The sequence below is a fragment of the Canis lupus genome, chromosome 1 (genome assembly GCF_003254725.2).
Source record: "Canis lupus dingo isolate Sandy chromosome 1, ASM325472v2, whole genome shotgun sequence".
Classification (NCBI taxonomy): domain Eukaryota; kingdom Metazoa; phylum Chordata; class Mammalia; order Carnivora; family Canidae; genus Canis; species Canis lupus.
This window is the reverse complement of record NC_064243.1, coordinates 40,763,777-40,780,293: the sequence shown is the minus strand read 5'-3', so window position 1 is coordinate 40,780,293 and position 16,517 is coordinate 40,763,777. Positions and strand designations below refer to the sequence as shown.

At 38.8% G+C, this 16,517-nt stretch overlaps 1 protein-coding gene across 4 annotated transcripts in view; it reads right to left on the bottom strand.

Annotated features, from left to right (window-relative positions):
* Positions 1 to 16,517, bottom strand: part of PPP1R14C (protein phosphatase 1 regulatory inhibitor subunit 14C) — an 86,277-nt gene that overhangs the window by 12,952 nt on the left and 56,808 nt on the right. The window contains exons 3-5 of one of the 4 annotated variants that reach the window (XM_049115763.1): positions 15,699 to 15,731; positions 10,741 to 10,769; positions 799 to 854 (exon numbers count right to left, since the gene is read on the bottom strand). In XM_049115763.1, the coding sequence (XP_048971720.1) occupies positions 848 to 854; positions 10,741 to 10,769; positions 15,699 to 15,731 (69 nt within the window). In that variant the 3' untranslated portion in view covers positions 799 to 847. Of the gene's footprint in view, positions 1 to 798; positions 855 to 7,776; positions 7,832 to 10,740; positions 10,770 to 15,698; positions 15,732 to 16,517 lie in introns of all 4 variants that reach the window. The other 3 variants (XM_049115671.1, XM_049115735.1, XM_025422541.3) reach the window with 3 other exon arrangements.

Here is a 16,517-nt window from a genome sequence, read left to right as displayed (position 1 = left end):
GTGAGAGTTCCTAGACTCAATTCCTGGGGGGGGGGGGGGGGGGCTTCCCCACATCAACAAGCAATTCTGACACCAGTAGGGTGAATCCAAGAATTCAATGTAATTCCAGCACTATCCACCTAATGGTAACATCAGAGTCCACAGGTAAAGGTTTCCATCCCACAAAGAAGGCCCTCTACTTCAGATGCCAATCCCAAATCTAGGCTGTTAACCTGTGCTTCTGACAGACCGACTATGAACCAGAAGTTCCCCCAACCCCCTCCTTGGATTTGATTAATTTGCTAGAATTGCTTCCAGAACTCAGGAAAACCCATTTGCTCACCAGATTACCAATATATTACAAAGGATATTAAAGGATATGAATCAATAGCCAGATAGGGAAACACATGGGGTAAGATCCTGAACAAAAGAACTGTCCTCATGGAGCTTGGAGGCCAGCACAGTAGCACATGGAAGCATCCCAGTTCCCCAGCATGGAAACTCTCCGAACCCTGTCCTTGTAACAGAAGCTTCACTACTAGGCATGATTGATTAACTCACTGGCCATTGGCTCAATCTCTAGCCCCTCTTCCATCTCTGGAAATCAGGGGGTAAAACTGAAAGTTCAAACCTTAGAGTCATGGTTGGTTCCCCTGGCAACCAGCCCCCATCCTTCGGTGCTTTGCAAAAATCACTTCATTAACTAAACCCAGTTGTGGTAGAAAGGGGTTTGTTAGAAATAACAATTTGACCTTTATGGCTCTGAAGCTTTTCAGGAACTGAGGGCAAGAGCCCGAGTACTATAAAAAAAAAATGTACCCATTGCTCTTATGGCTCAGGACATTCTGAGGGTTTGGAGAGTTGTGTATCAGGAACTGTGAGGGAGGAATAGAATGCATATGAGAAACAGATTTTGATCATCTGAATGACCAAATATATATATTTCTTATAAATCACAGTATCACAAAACTGCTTCTATTTAAAGGTCAAATCATTTCCATCACTCCCCTAAATTTCTCATCTCCCTTTATAGCTCATCCTCCCTCTGTCCCAGCCCAATTTTCTGTCACTACAGTTTGCACTTTATGTAACTGGAATTATTCATCACATTCTCTTTTTGCCTGGCTTACTTCATTCCAATACTGTTTCTGAGACTCACCAATATTGTTGTGTGTGTTAGTCCTGCAGTCTTTTATATTGCTGACTAGTGTTCCATTGTAAAGATCTATCACGACATGTTTACCCATGCACCTGCTGATGGACATTTAGGTTGTTTCAAGTTTTGGACCATGGTGAATGAAGCTACATTGAATATCCATGTGCAAGTGTTTGCGTGGTCATATTTTTTCTTCCCTTTGGGTAAATATCTAGCAGTGCCATGGCAGAGCTGTGTAATGTATGTTTAACTTTTTATGAAGCCCCCAAATAGTTTTCTAAAGTGGTCGTACCATTTTACTTTCCTGCCAACAGGGGAGGAGAGTTCTTGATGTTCTACATCCTTGCTAACACTTGGTGTTGTCAGTCTTTTTAATTTTGGCCATTCTAGCAGGTGTGTATAGTGAGAAAATACTCCTTTTTTTCTTCCTTTCCCTTCCCTTCCCTCCCCTCCCCTCCCCTCCCCTCCCCTTCCCTTCCCTTCCCTCTCTTACCTTCTCTTACCTTCCCTTCCATTCCCTCCCCTCCCCTCCCCTTCCCCTCTTCCTCTCTTTCTTTCTTCTCTCTTTTTCTTTTAAGGAGGTTGCTTACTCTCCTCCACATTCTCTTTGTAAGTCTCTGATTTTCTCCCATCACTCCCTTTTGTCACCCACTTACTTCTGCCCCATGACCTGCTGATGGAATGGAAGCATTCTCCAAAGCTTGGTTCCCAGCCTCCTGAAGGCACTCTCAGCCAATCATTTCCTCACACTCTCAGGTCTCCTTTCTGTCATCCCCCTTGAGATCCAGGCCTGCATTTCCTGTTTCTCCCAGAGGTCTCCATAGGGATGTGACATAGGCACATCAGTCTCAAAATGACCAAAAGTGAACTCACTGTTACCTATCCCTGCTTCAAACCTGTCCCTCATCCAAAGGAATTCACATTTTTTATTATTGTGTCCTGAATGAATCAACACATAGATCTCATTTACATGCAAATTAATCTATAAGTTTAATGCAGTACCAACTGATATATAAATATTCAAGAAGAGTCAAGATATTTTTAATAAGAAAATTGTGGGTTCACCTGGCCCTTGCTAAGAACAAATTATAAAGCCCTGGCAAGGGGCACCTGGGTAGCTCAGTCGGTTAAACGTTGGCTCAGGTTTTGATCTCAGGGTCCTGGGATTGAGCCCCACATCGGGCTCCTTGAGCAGTGGGGGGCCTGCTTCTCCCTCTGTCCCTCCACTCCCCTTACCCCCACTCATGCTCTTTCTCTCTCTCTCAAATAAATAAAATATTTAAAATAAAATAAATCCCTGGCAGTTGTGACATTGTGTGGTGATAGACAAACAGCCAGAAGTTAAGTCCTGCATATTATGAAAATCTGATATACAACACCAGATGATTACATATCAGTAAGGGTAAGGACAGATTGTTCAATAAGTGGTGCTGGAACAACACAGCAAATGTAAAATTAGATCTCTATTTCACACCATACACAAAAATAAGTTCAAGATGATTTAAATATCTGAGTGTAAAAAGTAAAAGTGAAAAGTTTTAGAACAAAATATAAGAAGATTATCTTTTTTTCTTAGAGAGAGAGAGAGAGTATGTGTGTGTGTGTGTGTGTGTGTGTGTGTGTGTGTGTGTGTGGCTGGGTGGGGGAGATCGAAGGAAAGGGAGACAGAGAATCTTAAAAAGGCTCCGTGCCCAGGGTAGAGCTGACCCTGAGATCGTGACCTGAGCTGAAATCAAGAGCCAGGGGCTTAACCAGCTGAGCCACCCAAGTGCCCCAAGGAGACTATCTTTGACATAGGAGTAGTGAAAGATTTCTTAAGCACAAATCTTTTAAAAGCATAAGCTATAGAGGATGTCACTGGTAAATCTGATTTCAATTAAATGTTAAACTTCTGTACACAAAAGACAACACAACCAAAATAAGCTCCACAGTTTTTGAAATATATTTGCAACCTACGTAAAGGTCAAAGGACTGCCATCCATAATATATAAACAACTCTTAAAAATCAATTACAAAAACACAAATCAAAAGAAAGTAGACAAAGGATTCAAAATGGAAATTCCCAAATTAGGAAATATGAACAGCCAATAAGTACATGGAGAAAAAAATGGGTCCAATCTTACTAGCGAGCAGTCAGGAAATGGTATGTTAAAACAATAAGATACCATCATATTGACAAAAATTTTACAGTTGGGCAATACCGGGTATGAGAATGCTGAGGTCAAAAGAGAATTCTCGTACCCTGCTGGTAGGCATGCAAGCTGATGCAAACATTTAAGAGCAATTCCATTTCTTGGTATATTTCTTGGAAAAACTTTGTACGTGAGCCAAAAGATCAGGAGTTTTTATTGCATCACCATTCATAATGAAGAAAACTGGACACAGCCTAAGTGAGTCTCAGCAGAAGAATGGATACGTACATTAATACATAGGAACACTACACAGCAATGAAAATGAGTGAAGTAGAGCCTCCTATATCAACAGGAACAAATCTCAGAAATCTCATATTGAGCAAAATAAGCAAACTGAAGAAAATTTGCAAAACGTTACTTATACAGCATAAAGTATTCAGGATAATCAACGTGCAGATCTGTCATTCCTGCTTTTAGTTGCAAGAGTCCTAGCCCCCTTTCTTTTCCTAGCATGGCGTGTAATACAGGAGGTGCTCGCAAAGGTTTACAAAGCAAAGGAATACATGCATGGCCTAATTAAATCACACAGTTGTGTTAGGTAAGTGAAGAAGCAGAGAGAGGAAACACTAGAATCTCTGTGCACTAATTTGTGTGTGTGTGTGTGTGTGTGTGTGTGTGTTAGGCGGATTGTACAAAGTATCAATTGGCCCCAGCTAAGGAGCCTCGGTGTCCATCGAAAGCTGAATGGATAAAAAAGATGTGGTTTATGTATACAGTGGAATATTCCTCAGCCATTAGAAATGACAAATACCCACCATTTGCTTCGACGTGGATGGAACTGGAGGGTATTATGCTGAGTGAAATAAGTCAATCGGAGAAGAAAAAACATATGGTCTCATTCATTTGGGGAATATAAAAAATAGTGAAAGGGAATAGAGGGGAAAGGAGAAAAAATAAGTGGGAAATATCAGAAAGGGAGACAGAACATGAAAGACTCCTAACTCTGGGAAATGAAGGGGAGGGTGGTGGATGGGGAGGAGGGCGGGGGGGTGGGGGTGACTGAGTGACGGGCACTGAGGTGGGCACTTGACGGGATGAGCACAGGGTGTTATTCTATATGTTGGCAAATTGAACACCAATAAAAAATAAATTTATAAAAAAAAAAATTGGCCCCTGCTACTGTGGAGGAAGAGCCTAACGGTTCTCCTTCAAGCACTGGGAAACCAGCCAAACTGGAGGAGCTAGGGGAGACAAGAAGCATTTGGGGAAGGGTGGAGCCTAGCATGCTTGTGTGCATGCATGCACACTCACACACACATGCACACATGCACAGAGAGATCAAAGAAGCAATAGAAAGAAAAGAAACATTGCCAGTGACCTCGTAAACCTGACTCAATACAACAGGCAGCCACCTGATTTATGAGAGACTTCTAAGAAAGAAAAAAGCCAAAGCACGTTTCTGAAGGGATCTGCCGGCAGCTATGAAAACAGAAGGTCCTTCCTCGCTCCGGAGTTTCTGCCGTGCGGCGCTGTCACGGAGCACGGCATCCCAGGGCCACGCTCCCCTCTGAGCTCTCGTCCCCCCATCCCTCCTGGGCCCCGGGCTTTCAGCCTCCACACCCTTCCACCCGCTCCAGCCTGGACCAGAGGCGGCAGATGGACGCTCATTCTGTAATTATCACCGTGGCCAGGCGTCTGGGACCTTTCCCTTGTCCCTCAAAGGGATTCATCTGCTCCACTCATTGATGGACTGTGCTGCTTTAACAAAGATGGGTCCATCAGAAAGTGGGAAAAGGAGAAACCACAGTATCTCTGCAAATCACTGCTTTGTGCATAATTAAACCACACTCATGTCATTCTTTCAAGCATTTAGGGTCATTTAAAAAGACAAATGGATAGTATGTGGTAGCCCTTTAATCAGAAGTATTTCCCCACAAAAGGACTTATTGAAAGATATGCTTAAAACTGTTGCTCATTGTGTGGTGTCACCAATCACAATAATTATGTAGATCATGCGAGCTCCCACAAAGGGCACCCAGCAGAACTCTGGATGCTCAATCTGCTTTTCAAAAAAATATCACCCCCAACCCCCAACGCAGAGTCCAGGGTAGAGAGACAGCAGGTGAAGATTCCAGTCATGTGGTTCAGTGACTTCCCCCATGTACTGTCCCCTCTTTGTCACCCCAATCAATGCACCGGTCACTTCCTTAAAATGCATATTCACAAGGACCAGCTGCTCCAGGTGCTGAGTCTCACTGCGCAATGATAGTAAAACCAAGTCAACCTACACAACTTTTACAGAGCTAGCTGACACTTCTTCCAAAAAGCCTGACATCCACGCATCAGATATTGTGGGGATCAGGCAAAGCATGATCCGGGGAGGGAAAGAAGAATTTCCAAATCTGCTGAAGTTTAGAGAAGCGAGGCCAATGGAAGGGTAGCACCTGCCTGTTTTAAAAGTGATGGAAACAACTGAGAACCGTTCCAAATGGCAAAATGTCCTCACCCGAAGAACCAGCTAAGCATTTAAAAATCACACTGTAAATTTTTATCAGCTTGCGTATCCAGGTCACACAGGAGGCCAAACATGCAGGCCAAACAGGCAGTGAGTCAGCACTGACAAACAGCTCTGGGGTGTCCCCAGCCCCGTGTGATGCCAGGATTTGCTCCTGCGATCTTAGGCACTTGAGCACCACAGGCACCAATATCACTTACCCGTGAATATTTAACTTTCCCCTTCTTTTGTCAGGGGTTGGGAGGAGTGTTGTTTACCTTTAGAGAGGTTCATCTGCTCACAGTGCACACCAGAACTGATCTTATTTTTTATTATCTTAAAAGAGGTTTATGAATCTGTTATGGGTAAGAGTTTGTGCCTGCTGTCACTATAATCACTGCTGCCAACAGAAAATTCCTGAAGGTCTTAACTGCATCCTGGTTATTTTCTTCTTTCCTTTAACTTAAAACCACTTGACATTGTTTTGTACATTCATTTTCTTGACTATCTGCCTTCAGAGATTAATTTGTTGTGCTGGTGAAAGCAGTCCCATTAATCTATTTTAGAGACTCAGACCACTGCTCTTAGACTAATTATTTTGTACCTAGATTCTAACCTTTATTTGTATGCAGCAGAACAGTTCGCCTGCCCTCCCCATAGTCAACCTCACCAGCATTCAATTCTTCTTTCACTTACTAATAATTGGCTTCTCAGAACCTGTACACTTAATATTCAGACAATGTAAAATATAACCCACATAAATAATCCCACCACAGTAAATGATCGGTGGAGTAAATCCAGTAAAATTATAATCTCTAACTTTATAATCACTAAAAAAAGCTATAGTAATTTAGGGCCCCATTATCAATGAAGGAGAATATTTGCTACAAATACCCAAATTTTGTTGAAATGAATATTTGCTACAAATACCTAAATCTTGTTAAGATGAAATCTTACTGGATTTATGAACTGTGAGATTTGTTTTTGATTATGACTCCCTTGCTAAAGATACAGAAATCCAAAAGTCACGTGTCAAATTACTTTTAACTCGTGTTCTTTCTTCTATCTGGATAAGTCCAAATGCAAGAAGAGAATGTGGAGTTGTTTATAATTAGGGTTGATCAGCTTTTTTTTCTTTTTAAAGATTTTATTTATTTATTCGTGAGAGAGAGATAAAGAGAGGCAGAGACACAAGCAGAGGGAGAAGCAGGCTCCATGCAGGTAGACTGATGTGGGACTCGATCCCAGATCCCCAGGATCACGCCCTGGGCTGAAGGCAGCGCTAAACCGCTAAGCCATCAGGGCTGCCCGGTTGATCAGCTTTTAAAACATAATCATTCATTCTGAATTTAATGAAAGAAGAAAAGGCCATAAAATCACAATCAATCATTTGAAAATGCCAGCTGCTTAAAGGTCCACTGTCCTTTAAAGCCTGTACCTCCTCCATCATGTGTTTTAAAAAAAAATAACCATCAGTAATTACTGGGGGAAAAAACATCCAAAGCCATACCTATGTGGCTCTTCCTATTATACCATCTACTTCTTCTTTCCTTATGTCACAATTATTATTGTCATCAACATTATCATTCTTCTCATGGTCATCCTGCTTCTAAGAGTGTGTAGTAAAAAATTTCACCTTCCCAAAAAGAGTCTAGTCTTTGCCCTCAGTTCCTGGAAAGCAAGCTCTAAGATCTTGAATGTCTTGCCTGATAAAAGTATCTTTGTTTACTCCAGGGCCTTGGGCCATGCTAGAGAGTCTAACAGTGTGATTTTGGGTGGAGACTTTGGGTCATGTGATATCAGCTCCATATACCAAGGGACTGGAGATGAAAGTCAGCCACATGGCAGTCAACCAATCTATGTAAGCAAGTCCCAGTAAAAACTCTGGGCATTGAGGCTCAGGTGAGCTTTCCTGATTGGCAGTACTCTACACATTCTCACATATCATATCTGAATTAACCCTGTACCGGGCTCTACTGAGAGAGGGCAGCTGGAGGCTCTGTGTTTGAACTTGCCTGGCCTCTGTCCCATGTATCCTTCGCTTGGCTGATTTTCATCCGTAGCCTGTGACTGTAATAAAATGAAATTATGGAAAAAAAAATAAAAAATAAAAAATAAAATGAAATTATGGGTATAGAAATTCTTAGTGAGTGCCATGGGTCCTTCTAGCAAGTTATCAAGTTTGAGTATCACCTTGGTGACCCCTAAATTTACAATTAGTGTCAGAAATGAGTATGGGCTTGTGGACTGTTCCCTAACTCTACAAAGAGTGCTGAATTATGACCAAAAAAGAAATGCAGACTTTTGGGGCACCTGGGTGGCTCAGTGGTTGAGCATCTGCCTTTGGCTCAGGACATGATCCTGGGGTTCTGGGATTGAGTCACGCATCCAGCTCCCCATGGGAACTCTGCTTCTCCCTCTGCCTATGTCTCTGCCTCTCTGTGTCTTTCACAAATAAATAAAATCTTTAAAAATAAATAAATGCAGAATTCTGCTCCATGACTGCATGTCTTTGGCAGGCTTACTTAACCCTTCTGGGTTAATTTCCTCAACGAAACAATCTTAACCAAATTTATAAATATTCCAAAGTGGTGCTTGTGCTGACCTAGTAAGAATTCAGAGAAAGGCAGTGAGAAGTAGAGAAGTAGACAGATCACAGGATGTGGACTCAAAAATGGATCTACATGCTAGCTCTAGCACCTCCTGGCTCTTTCTTCCTGGGCAATGGAGGCCTGAGGCATAAAGAGCCTTAAAGAAAGTGTACGAGCAACCAACTGGCAGACTGTGACCAAAATCCTTTTGGTAAAGTTACTCTTGTTTCTGGTTAATAAATCCCAGTCCTTTATTACTTACCTGCCTATTCATGCTAAAACATAAAGCTTTCCTAGTCAATGGCTACAACCACTAGGAATGTCATTTTTGTTGATTCCAGGCTTTGTTTGGAAGGTCCCAATTTTCTCACTCTTCGGAAACATTGTTCTGAAGGTGACAGCTTCCAACAGGTGTATTTCAACTCATTAATCCAGCTCTCTTCCTCAACCCGGCCCCAAATTGCAGTCTTTTTTTTTTTTTTTTTTTCAGGAAACCCCATGAGAGCCCAGAAGAACAGGTTACCCTGCATGGAGTCACTCTGACCCATTAAAACGGAGTGAAATGATTACTTCCTTTGTCTTTCTCTAGCAAGTATGGATCCGTTCAATTCACATTCCATTAGGCGATTTGGTAACTAAGAAAACTATGGACTAAGCTGACATCCTGGCATATCTGTCCTTTTATTACTATTTTAATATCCTTTGAGCACTTAAGTCTCCTCAATTAACTTAATTGTGAACTTAGAAGAGACTTTTTTTTCAATGGATGCCCAGGTTCACTGCTTTATCTAGGCTCTAGATTAGTTATGGGTGCATAGATGTTCAATAAACATTTGTTGAGCAAACGAATAGAGAGAAAATTGCAAAATGGCAAGCCATGTCTCCTCTGGTCACACACACAGCCTTTCTGAGTTATTAATACCCAGTTTATCTTTTCTCTCCACTACAATCAGCTCAGAACAGGAGCTCTGAGCACTTTCATTACTTCCATGTATACATAACTGACCAATATTTTTGTAGGGCAGGTTAAAAATGCTAAATGGAGTGAGAATGATGTGAGCAGGATGAATTGACAATGGCCACCACAAATGTCCGTCAGGACAGTGAGATGCAATCCCCATGACACCATGGCGAAAAAAGGAGATCCCGTTCTCCTCCTGTCAACATGGGAGAACAGCGAAGCACATCTGCCTTTCCACAACCACTGGTCAATTTCTATTTGCAAACCACAATCAGACATCCATTTCCTGCACTGTCATGTGTATGGGACATTCCTATAATCCGAAAGATTATTGGGACCCAATGCCTCTCACCACCTACTCACAGACTTAGTCATCCTGCACAAAACCCTGATGCATATCAACCTACAGGCTCCGATTGCTAAAATGATATGTAATACGATAACCTCTATTTCAAAAATGAAATGCACAGAAAAAAAATATGACGTTTATCAGAGAGCAATGGCACAGCCATCATTCACTATAAAAAGAGATTTCTAGGCGTCCGTTGACTGGACTGACAACTCCCCTAACAGACGGTAAGACAAATGCCCTCAAACCCATACTAAATTCATTTTCTGTCTACCATATCAGTACAATAGAAGTGCTCCTATGTGATCCTAAGATTTGAAAACCATGCAAAGTAAGAATGAAAAATAGGAAAAGAGGCTCCTCCCCAGCCTGGCTAGCTGGCCCCAACACCTCACCTCAGATTTCTATAATGTCCACCAGGCTGTCACTTACTGATCATTCAAATCCAAACATTAACCAAAATTAAATTACTCCTTTTCTTCTTGCATTATATAGAAACATTATTTTTCTACATTTAAATCAGCTCTATTTATCATTATTATAAATCAGCTGATATTAAATCAGCTACATCAGAAATGTCATTTACTCAAGGGGAAAAAATTAAAATACCATTCTTACTAATCAGCCACAAATACATTAGTGTGGTGGCCACAATAATATTTCTGTGTTTTGAAGGGTCCAAGTCAGCAAAGATTTTCACATCAAGAGTCCACAGCTGGGAATATGAATCAAAATGAGAAAATGCAAATTCTTTTCTGATTAGCCAGAGTCCCACATAAAATGAGACCATGGACCCAAAGCATATGGCATGCCAAAGAAAATATCACCTCTGTGAAATTTGCAAATTCCTTAAAGTGTCCTCTTCAAATTGAAGAATTCAAGAATATCATTTTGGTGAACTGGGGCATTTTTCATTTTTAATATGTAATGGAGAAGTATTACCTTATATCAAACCAAATTCAACTAGCACGGGTCAAGCTTTATGTTATGTGCTCTTGTGCATATCCTGGTATCTCCAATTATTAACTATATCACCTTAGGCAAACGACATTGCCCTTTGATGTCTCAAATTTCTTACCTGATAACAATGGTGTAAACTTCACAGCTCTGTTGTGAAGAAGAAATAAGTTAATACATGTGATATACTTCGATCGGTCCCTGGCATGTGCTTAGTAATTATTTAGCTACTATTGTTATTATTGTTATTGTTATTATTATCTCTAAAATTATTATCAGTGCAAATGATTGTTACTCAAACCCAGAGAGGTGATTATTATCTCCATTTTATAGCAGAGAAAATGGAGGCTCAGAGAGGTTGAGAAAATCAAATAATTGTTACTAAAACCCAGAGAGGTGGTTTTTACCTCCATTTTATAGAGGAGGGAATGGAGGCTCTGAGAGGTTGAGAAAATCACTTTGAGTCACACACATGTAGTGCTGGTGCTGACATAAGACTCTTGGCTTAAGGGTGCCTAGGTAGCTCAGTCAACTGAGTGTCCAACTCTTGATTTTGACTCATGTCATGATCTCAGGATCCTGGGATGGAGCCCTAGGTGGGGTTCCACACTCAGTGAGGAGTCTGCTTGAGGATTTTTCTCCCTCTCCCCATCCCCACTCATGTGCACACTCTCTCTTTCTCTCTTTCTGGCTCTCTCTAGAATAAATAAACCTTAAAAAAAAAAAAAAAAAAGACTTGTCTTCTTAAAGTCCAGTCTTCCCACCACCCACCCCACCTCTGCATGGAGACTACAAATAAATGTCCCTGAATCAGCAAAGACATCTTCCTTACATTTTTAACTTCAAAGTGACATAAAATTGTATGCAAAATCCTTTGATCAAAAAATAGCACCTTCAGAGATGACTACTTTAAAAAGAACATCATTAATTGGTAGTCACTTAGCTGAGATAGGACAAAGTCCTTTAATGTCCTAAATGTCTTTCCAAGTCAAGTAGCTTAGGAAGCCAGGCAGAGAGAAAGAATGAGCACAAGATCAGGTGTCTGAAACTCTGGGTTGAGTCCTCCCTTTGCTCACTGCTATAAGGTTGTAGAAAAAATAACCCAACTTTCTCCTTCAGGTCACCATTGTGAAGATTAAATAAGATAATTCTTGTTACTATGATTGAACTCTAGAGCTTTGGGAAAATAATAAGCTAGGATTTTTATCATCATAACCCAACTGCCAACCTTTTCTGAAATGACCTTTTTAATGGATAGATGAACTTGACTGTAATTCCTTAGCATTTTTCACCATTTCCATTTCTAGAAATCATGAGCTAAAGAAACAGAGATGTTCATACGTAAATGCCTTTCCTTCTTTCTTCTTTTGGAACTCCAAAAAATATTTAAATATCACATCTTTCATCTCTTAAAATTCCTTATAAAAACCAGATAAAAAAAAAAACAGATAAAGAATACTTTTTGTTCTGGAGGAAGCAAGACTCACCATCTTTATTTAACTGTATGGCTGTTAAGAAGTGTGAATATTTTGCTTCCTAGATATTGTAACAACTGGAAAATCATGAAAAGTCTAACCTTTCTATCAAAATACCAAAACATGAACTGTCCTGCTAGGAGGAGAAGGGAAGGAGGAGAGAATGTTTGAGTAAATGGCATGCCTATACCTGCCCGTCTGGATCTAGTCTCCGCAGGAACCCTCCCACCCCCACATCACATGTGAATTCAATGACACAATCTATCACCTTTCTTGACTTTCCTACTGTTCTTGTCTAACCTTTCACAACATTTTAATATAACTCTCCAAATACCTAATTAATTTAACTCTTATATTAATTCCCCCAGACAACTATAAATAAAGAAGCTTTTTTCCAAAAGAACTCATAGTGAGGTCTATTGCCTCCATCCTGTCCTTGCTTCCAGAAAGCCTCTAATCAAACTATCAATTCCTCAAGGAGTTTAGATAGCAAGCAAAGACAAAACAAATCTCTCCAGTAAAAAGAGGTCTAAATAGCAACATTTTGAGTGGGGACTACTTCCTCCACACACACACCACTAAAAAAAAAAAAATGGGGTTTGCAACCAGGTCACTCCATAGCGACACCCACCAACGGACAAGCTGTGCTCATGCTACACAATTAGTTTACCGGCTCCTAATACTCATACATAGACACACTGCCAAAAATCAGCAAAGACAGACAAAAACAGAAAGAAGAGATTCAGAGAAAAGAGATAATGCTGAGAGCAGAAAAATCTTTAAAAAAAAGGAAATTAAACATTTGATTAATATCCTCAAAGAGAAAAAATTATAAAACGTGTGAATGAAACAAGAAATACTAAAAATACAGTGAACAGAGATCAAGAAAGTGCTCTTAAATATTAAAAATAACACACTGAGAACTTAAAATAACAAAACTTTAAAAGGCTAGGAAATAAAGTCAGAAGTCTTTCACAAAGTAGAACAAAAACTCAAAGAGATGAACAACAAAAGGAAAAAAGATAAAAAAATTAGAGGATTCATCCAAAAGATGTAGCACCTAGATAATAGGAGAGCCAGTATTACAGAATAATGAGGAATAAATTGATGAAACAAATAATATTTTTTTAAGAACTGAAAGACATAAATCTTCAAACTAAAAGAGAGTGCAAAACACCCAGCACATGAGTAATAAAGGACGCACAGTAAAGCATATCACGGTAAAATTTCAAAGTATGGAGGTAATCTTAAAAGTTAATTGAGGAGGGACAAATAGGTCACATACAAAGGGCTAAGAATGGCATCAGATTTCATAATACTAGAAATAACAAACTAGGATAATGCCTTAAAATTGAGTTTTAATACTGAATTTTGTCCCAGAATTCTATACCATCCCAAATTATTAATCAAAATACATTTTCATACATGCGAGGATTCAAAAACTTTACCTTCTATGCATCCTTTCCCAAAAAGCTACTGGAGGACATACTTTCCAAAAATGAGGAAGATTGGGATTTAAGAAACAAAGCATCTAACAGGACAGCAGTGAACAGAAATCTTATTACAGTAGCTACTCAGTAGGCCCCAAAAATAACTTCACTAGATTATTGCATAGGGGTGCCAGGAGGAAACTTCTAGGGTAGGGGCATAGTAATGACAGGCTTGAGTATACAGAAAATATACTACATGTTTGACAAAGATATTGAAGAATTCAACAAAAAATAACAATAGGTACTAGACAAAAATAAAAGAAAAGATAGTATCAATTTCAGGGAAAACAAAGAGCTATATAAAGAAGGAGACATGGTTATATTTCACTGCTTGGCTTAGCAGTGAAAATATTTGTTTAAATCATAATACTATAAACCTTGACCACTGATTCAATAAAATACTAGTCAATACCTTTATTAAGGGAATGGAGGGAAATGAATCACTTGGAGAGTGAGAGAGCTATCATATTTCCCCATAAGCCAATAAATGAAAAAAATAAATAAGTAAACAGCAATTGCATATTTAGGAATACAAGAGTAAATAGCAGGAAAACAGCCAAAAACGTTGATGTATAAAACTATATGAATATAATATATAATATAATATAATATATATACCTTTAGGAAAAGGTACTGAGGAAGGGGAAAGGCAATGTTACTTTTTCTTTATAAGCCTAATTGTATTTTGGCTTTCAAAACTATGAATATGTATTACATTAATTTAAAAATATAATAACTTTATAATTTTAAAATTAATTTTAAAAATATCTATGACTACAAGATGCAATCAACATAAAAGAACACTGGAGATTATAAGAATAAAACTCAAATAACTAATTGGCCTCAAGCCAAATGATCACAAAACACCCTAGTCATTTAAATCTTACCCACTCTTGTGAAAGTATGCTTTCTTCTCATTTTGTAATTATATCACTTCAAAAATCAGAAGTCCTATCTCCATTACTTTAATGTTGCAAAAAATATCTTATGGATCTTGTGCCTTCTCTGATTCATCAGAGGAATAAATGAAAAGGAATTCCTTTACCAATCTTTTCATAACTGATCATATCCTTAATTTCTACACCATGCTTTCACTCTTTGAGTACACATTAATTGCTTTGGTCTAATCAAACTAATACCCATTTTTTATATTAATATTTATCCATTTGATGATAAATATGCAAACAAAGCATAATATTTCTCCTTCCAATAAAGGCAATTTTTCTGAATGACAGATTTCACTTAAAGCTTCTTAAAGATGCATAGCTATATACTAAAAGAATATATTCTCCAGTTATAAATCTAACACCTTTACTAAAATGATTTCCAACCCTCTCACAATTACCTTTGAATTTGGCTTTTAGGAATAATTGAGTGATGGGCATTTAAGGAGGGCACTTGATGTAATGAACACTGGGTGCTATAAGCAAATGATGAATCACTAAATTCTACCCCTGAAACTAGTATACATTATATGTTAACTAAATTGAATATAAATAAAGAATTAAAAAAAAACAAGCAACACATCCAATTCCATTAGTTTTTTTTTATAAATTTATTTTTTATTGGTGTTCAATTTGCCAACATATAGAATAACACCCAGCGCTCATCCCGTCAAGTGCCCACCTCAGCGCCCACCACCCAGTCACCCCCACCCCCCGCCCACCTCCCCTAATTCGTTTCCCAGAGTTAGGAGTCTTTCATGTTCTGTCTCCCTTTCTGATATTTCCCACTTATTTTTTCTCCTTTCCCCTCTATTCCCTTCACTATTTTTTATATTCCCCAAATGAATGAGACCATATAATGTTTGTCCTTCTCCGATTGACTCATTTCACTCAGCATAATACCCTCCAGTTCCATCCATGTCAAAGCAAATCCAATTCCATTAGTTTTAAGTCTTCCTGAACCAGGTATGCTTGGGCATACATTTAAGGAAGTTAATACTAGTCAAGCATTGCACTTCACTTACGAGATAATAACTACTACTTAGTATATACATAACTGAAGCATATACTGTTGTTTAGCTTTAAAAATACACAAATTAAAAAAAATACACAAATTGGTTTCATAAAAACTAATGCAAACATGGCATTTAGGAAAAGCAATTTGTTTACCTCTGTTGGTTTGTAGCAGTCTACAAGAGCTTCCTAGAATAAAATACACAGAAAGTAAGTTTGATTATTTTAAAATTCAGTATCATTTTAAAAGTGAAATTAAAAATCATTTTCATTTTATCTTTATGGTATTATTCTAAACTTGATAAATCCAGATTTCATGTCAACAATCTAGAATCACACTTTGTTTCAGCACCTGTTGGATCATCTTGAAGATACCAAAAGTTGTACCTTCCTATGCAGGAGTGCCTTGCACTCTTCAGAACACACACTCACACCTTTCCTTTGGCCTATTAACATGGTTAATAATAAACTGTATATGCTTAAATTGAGACAGCTTGTGGGAAATGGTAATAATCACCCTGGACACAGAAAGCAGGGGGCCTGGCTGTAATTCAACCACAAATCAACTTGTCACACCTCTAGAAGCTTCAGTGTCCTCGCCTGGGAAACCAAAGTGGGTGGCCTACAGTAGGTAAAGCTCTCAATTTTAAAAACACTTTTATATATCATTACATTTTCTACAGAACTGGTACCTGCTTTATTTTTTCAACTTTCATAACTAGATGCTATCATGTCCCAACTAAATTTACCATCAAGAATTAATCATTAAGCTGAGACGGTTCACCACACGAGGGACACTAGTAATTATTAACATGTTGATCACATTAATACATTAAAATGTGCCCTTTAATTGCCTTTAGAGATCACTTGTCATTTGCGATAACCAACAGCCATTAACAGTAATTATCGGTGAACATTAAGAACAGTGACAGGTCAAAAGTTAATTGGTTTTAGAAACTCCCAAATGTAGATTTT